Source organism: Cystoisospora suis, assembly GCF_002600585.1.
Source record: "Cystoisospora suis strain Wien I chromosome Unknown contig_1009, whole genome shotgun sequence".
NCBI classification, from domain to species: Eukaryota; Apicomplexa; class Conoidasida; order Eucoccidiorida; family Sarcocystidae; genus Cystoisospora; species Cystoisospora suis.
In genome coordinates, this window is record NW_027153810.1 from 12,816 (window position 1) to 19,075 (window position 6,260).

The 6,260-nt window shown below is 54.1% G+C and overlaps 1 protein-coding gene across 1 annotated transcript in view; it reads left to right on the forward strand.

The window, feature by feature from the left end:
• CSUI_002361 (microneme protein) overlaps positions 1 to 1,593 on the forward strand; it is a gene marked incomplete at its 5' end in the record, with an annotated part of 2,579 nt that extends 986 nt beyond the window's left edge. The window contains 2 exons of the mRNA XM_068062563.1: positions 143 to 434; positions 531 to 1,593. Coding sequence (XP_067925463.1) covers positions 143 to 434; positions 531 to 1,236 — 998 coding nt within the window. The remainder of the gene's footprint in view (positions 1 to 142; positions 435 to 530) is intronic.
• Positions 1,594 to 6,260: the final 4,667 nt, after the last annotated feature.

The following is a 6,260-nucleotide window of genomic DNA, read 5'->3' on the forward strand; positions in this document are numbered from 1 at the left end:
CCTCCACACGGTCCCCCTCATTTTCCTCCACACGGTCCACCTCATTTTCCTCCACACCATCCACCTCCGCACCATCCACCTCATTTCCCTCCTCACTTTCCCCCTCATTCACCTCCACACCGTCCACCTCATTTCCCCCCAGGGGTGTACCCGCCTCACCCGCCCGTGTGCCCTCCGGACCGCCCGTGCCCTACGACAACGACAACGACGGAGCTGCCTCCCGCACCCGAAGAATGCCTCCAACACACCGAGTTCACTGTTAAGTCTATCCGCCTAAGGTGGACCAGTGATGTGCTGTCTTGCCAACTCATCTGCAAGGAGCTCCCGGAGTGCGAGTTCTTTACCTACTACTATATATCGCATATATGTGCCTTAAAAGACAAAACCGCCGGGAGCACAGGGAGGCCAAATCGCACCGCCGTTTCCGGTCACAGGTGAGTTCCCGACCGTTCAACTCTAGCCGTCGCTGTACATCCTCAGACAAACTGGATAGCGTGCCGTTCTTGGGATAATTGTGTGCCTTGCTGCAGGGACTGCGTTAGCGCGCTGACATTCGGGGACTTGATCGAAGAAAACGCCGAGTACTCCGAACCCCACTTCCTAGCCCTGCCCGCCGCCTCGGTTATCCAGTGCCGCATTCTTTGCTTGGCTACCCAAGGCTGTAACTACTTCTCTTTCAGAAAGGCTCTAGGAGAACCATGTCTCCTGCATAAGAGTCCGGGTACACAAACGCATGTGGAAGGGGCTTTCTCCGGTCCGAGGTACTGGGATGATTCGCCTCTCCATGGCAAGCCGTACTGTGCGGTGGACAACAAGAAAGTCGTCACACCGAGAACTAAGACGGAAGCGCAAAACGGTGAAGCCTGTCGTCAGGCGTGTGAGAAGTTCCCGGACTGCACTGGATTTTCGTTCAACGCGGACACATTGGATTGCGAACTGGCGGGGCCCAACAGTACTGTCACCAGCGAGACAGGGCCTTATTACTCAGAGGCTGTGTGCCAAGTTTCTCCTGATCAGCTCTGCTCCAACAACTTGCTGCTTGTCGGCTTGACGCTTTCGATTCACACTGTCGACACCTCGGACGAGTGTGCTATCTACTGCTCTGAGGCAAGGTTTTGCAAGTACTACACATTCCACGTGGACACAACGACGTGCGTCCTGATGAAGAAAGTATTTGGAGCGGAATACTCCCCAGGTTTCTTGTCAGGTCACGACGGCTGCATGGCACATCCCTAGGGCTGCAGGTTGCGAAAGGTGTAAGTCCAGAAGGGTTGTAGTACAGCCTTAATTGCATTTTGGTTTTTAAGTGGCGTGGGCAGTCGGATGCGTCTAAGCTACTTCGGTGATGCTTCCTCAACTGATATTGGAGTTCTTTGCCCGTTTTCGCGTTGCACACACCGTGTTTGGAAACGGACATCACTGCAGCTTGGACGGTGCGTTCTCAGGAGTTGCTCCTCCACTCCTTGCATTGAGAGGGGACATCAGTCGGTTTTATGTTACCTGGCTCTTTTGACTTGTTCGCCAGAGTCACTGCAGGCCTTATTTACTCAGACGTGTGTTCCGGCCTCGGCACGAATGTCTATCTCGCCCCTGTTGGCAAAACTCGAGCCAGTAAATATTCTTGCCCGTTATCGACAGCCCTTAACAAGTCCCCACTGTGCTACTGGAGTGGCGACAATGGATCTGAAGTAGGCTTCCTTGCTCCTTATCTCCCTTTCCATCAGCCGACATCCGTCGGCAGAATCCGCGCACCCTTCTCGCCCTCCATATGCGTTCTCAGTCACTTTCTGTGTGGGTGGAAGTGAGAAAGGGTGGCGACCACTCCCTTCCCGGACAAGTGGAGGCTTCCACGGCAGCCAAGGTTCTAACCCATGTCGCCAGTGGACGCATCAGCTTTCTTCCTGCAAGGCTTGATGCGTCCCACTTGCGGCGGACTTCGAGGGGCGGTGAGTGGGGTGCCTCAGTCTTGCCTCGGGATGCGGGGGCTTCTGTGTACGTTGCTGCGAGATCTGCACGACGCTGAAAGCGGTAGGCGATAAGCGTTCCTTCCCTGGCTTTCCACCCAAGCTGGAAGCGGTTTTAGTTGTTTCTGAGTGATACCCTTAGTTCACGATTCGTTTCTGAAGCAAGTGATGTCGCCGCGTCACTCCCTGTCATCTGGCTGGGAAAAGAGGCATATTTTGCGAACGTGGTTGGCGAATGCATCACCGCGTTCACAGAGAGGCTCCGCAAGCAGCAACAGGGGAGTCCCACAGCAACCACAGTTTGCCAACGAGACATGCGGCGTGATACGACTGCGCTCTTACTACGGGGGGGTACTGTGGCTTTCCGCCCCAGGCCCTGCTACAAAAGGGTGCTTCTTGGGCCTGAAGAGCACGACAGACTCCCGAGTTCTTTATATAGTTGCTGTCTGTCTATACTGAGTAAGCCGGGCCGTGGTCCAAAGGCGGATAAGTGCCGCCGGAGAGAACGCGGTTTCCCCAGGAGCATCCGAGAGATAAGTTTTCCGAATGCTTCGTGGTTTCTTTGAGTTCCTGGTCTCGGGAAACTGAGATCGGAGGCACACCTGAAGTGAAAGGCACAGAACTTCGAAATGGACTTCTCCAGGTGCTAAACTAAAAGCGCCCTCAGCGCTTTTACGACCTACAAGGAATAGCACTTCTCTTCTATCTCTCTCTTCGGAGAGGAGAATGACTGCCCACGTAGCCGAAGCACAGAACCTACCATCAGCTGGCGCCGACCGCCGCGGCTGCAGACTGGCACTACAATCTCTTCCTTGCGTCGAGAACGATGTGGAGGAGGTGCTAGAGTTTTTGCGGTTTCCATCGGGTAAGTGCGACACTGTCCCTCTGCAATGCTAACCGGGTATTCCACCAACAGAACCTTTGCAGCGCCCAGAAGAGTTTCCGCATACCCCACGAGGGAGAGGCAGTGTGCTTCACCTTTCACGGCTTGACCTTCTCCCAGAAGGCCAAGGCGTAAAAGGCAAGAGTCCAGGGCAGCTCATGACCAGCGGAAAAGGCGAGGTGGAGAGAGATTGTCGACGAGTTCAGGTCCATGCCGAAGAAAGCTACGGGCGTAAGCGTGGTAGTCTTCTACTCCGCGAATACGCCGTAACACTCCAGGCACGTGTGAGCCCCTTCCCTATACTAAAGCTGCTGCGGGAAAGACTACGACTTTCGACGACCCGGCTAACCCACCCCCCGTTCACATGTCAGAGCTATGTCCGTCAGCTAGAGAGCAAAAAAATTTGCTGCGCGGAACTGAACTTCCACAGTTTTTCTGGCCGACCACGCTGCGAGAAAGAAGTCCTAGATCGGACAGCGGCACCACCGTGCAAAAGTTCGGTGCAACTCGGAAACTAGAGTTCGTCAGTTTATAACCGGTACCGTGATCTGATGGTTACTTTTCTCTGAGTCAAGGTGGTACTGCGGGTCGCATTGCAGTTTCTACAGTCACTAGACGAGAACCAGTGGAGTGTTTCCATTCCGTCAAGGCATACCCAGTAGCTAACAACTCGCTTTCATAAGCTAGGTGGTACTCCTCTGTCAAGGACTTTTTACAGGATTTGAAGGGCGGCTTTATAAGCGGCTTGTTCTAAAATAGCACCGACCGCATATATAGAGTCATCCAGCTCCAGTACTGACGGCAGGTCAGGTTCAGATATCTTCGTCCCGCTCACATCAGTTGAAGCTTCTTTAGGCTGCTTAACCGCTTGTGACTGCTTCGTTCTTCGCGGTTTCAGAGTTCCCATTCTAAACGAAGTAGATGCTAGAGTCCCTGACTTAGTGGGACGTTAAACTAGGAAGAGTCAAACCTTACCGGCAGATCCAGCTTGCTGGGACTATACGATACGGTAATCCCAACGGTAGTGTAGTAGGTGACTCAACGTCATGGGGTCCTGAGTAACGTTTCAAAACGTGTAAGCTGACATGGTAAATGTCTTACAATCAGCTCTTATATGAGAACAATGATATCGCCGGAGTCCGGTCGTCCCTTCGGCGGAGAGTCGCGGGCTTACTGGGTGGAGCACTGAACAGGTCCGGAACTGGCGAACCAGCTCGCGGAGAAAAACGGTGGGGGAGAAGATACTTGGTTCATTTTTGGAGCAGATTGACGCAAGTGCCTTTGAGAGGTCTTTCAGGACAAGCGACCATGGAAAGTCGAAGAGGAGAGATCCGTTTTGAAAAGAGTGCTCGATTTTCGGACAGTAAGGCGTAGCCAAGTGAGGTGGAACGAGAGCGAGCTCCGTTTGCTGAGTGTGCTAGCTAAATGTAGGCAGCTCCGCGAGCGCCGAAGCCCTGGGAGGTTGGAAGAAGGGAAGGGGCGAAAAAGGAACACCGGCTTCTCGCTCTTATTACAAAGGAAGATACTGAAAGAAGCGAGGATAACCTAGCTCAGAAAAAGGGTCGCTCTGTCGTGTCCGACATTCAGAACCTAGGTCAGTAGCGCCCGGTTAGAAGGTGTTATCGTACACGAAAGCGTTCTTCCAATCTCAACCGCCCGTGAGTTCGCACTGTGCCGGCCACGTGGGGGCAGAGTTGCTTTGTTATTAGTTCCTTCTCTGGAGAAATCACACTTCCATATTTCTGCCCATCTATTATCACGTTCCAAAAAGCCACACAACCGGAAGGCACGTTCCCCCAGGCATCTCCCTCCGACCGGGAGCGGCCACAGTCTTGTCAGGGAGCACAAGTCAAGAGGATGCGCGATCGTTGTATGCGCGCCTGGGCTTCCATAATTCCTCCCCGGCCGTTGCAGGCAACGTCCCTTGTTGCCAGCCTCGGGAGACTCGCTTCTTCGTTTCTACATGAGAGCTAACGGCGGTCGGACGCCGGACGCATTTAACACATTAGTACCAGATTTATTGCTGATCTAGCGGTAGCGAGGCCCTGTACTTTATAGCCATGGTTGTCCTGACTGAAGTCACTGTCACCTGTCACCCCGGCAGCTCGGTCCTGTTGGACTACACATAGCGTCATGCATTTGCCAGCGACTGAGTTCGCCCATGCCGTGTTGGCAGCTCGTGGCTGTACCCGTGCTGCCTTATATGCTGAGCTTTTAGGCGTCTACGTCGGTGCTCGGCGCTCCTGGACTACGCGGTTCTGCCTTGCCTCTTGGCGTTGCTACTGGGGTTTGCGCTGGGGGGATCCGGCTCATTGGGACTACCCGTGGTGTCATTTCGGGCGAGTGACTGGGAGTCCTCGTGGCGTTTCGGCACTTCGAGGATCTTCCCGGACGGCCACGTGTGATCAACCACCGGGCGTCCTCGTTGTTGCTCGGTGCGCCCATACCCGCTTCGTTGTCTGGTAACATCCACCTGTCGTTTGAGTTCTTTGCGGCCGCCGGAGCTCTTATGGACTTCTTCTGCTTCAGAATTGGAGTCGTCACGGCGCGTCTGTGGCTGGGGGCCGCTCCACTTGGCTTCCGGCAGATAAAAACCAGTGAAGCGGGGGTCCGGGGTAACTTCGGGAGTCAGAATCAATGGGGAAAACTTTCTAAGTAGACGTTGGCTGTGGCGCCGGGTGACGCCTGTCTGCAAATCCAACACGTCGTAGAACGACCCACCCGGATGCGAGGCTAGGACTCGATGGGGCAGGCTGTACCTGGCTGCCATCTTTGATGAACCTCTGTGCCTGTCTGGTCCTGTCAATCGAACCAGCGCCCAGTCTCCCCGCCGGAGTCCGCTTGGTTGCCGGTCCACCATTTTGTAATTTATCCTCTCGTTCAGTCGTTGGCCTATCTGTTCCCGGGATTTCTGCAGATAATTCACACGGTCGACGACACGTAATATTCCCACATTGATCTCGCTGTGCATTTGCCTATCCAGAAACATTACCGAGTCAACACCATACGCAATGTAGTACGCGGACTGGCCTGTTGCCGGGTGGGGGCTGGTGAGATATGCGAATGCTACTGCTGAACAATAGTGGTCCCAATCCCCGCCCTTCTCCATGATCAAGCACGCAAGCGAATTGCCCCGTACTTTCATAAACGCCTCAACGACCCCGTTCGCTTGCGGGTTGTAAGGAGTGATGCGCAGTTGACGGATGTCCCAGCAGAATGCTAGCTCGTGTATTATCTTGGAGTCGAATACTTTCGCGTTGTCGGTGAGTATTGCTGCAGGATAACCATACTGGCACACTAGCCGATGCGTGATGGCCGCGGCTACCGCCTGGGCAGTTATGTTGCTGAGAGGAACTATCTCAGGCCACTTGGAGAAATGATCAATCATCACTAATACATACGAATTGCCGTTT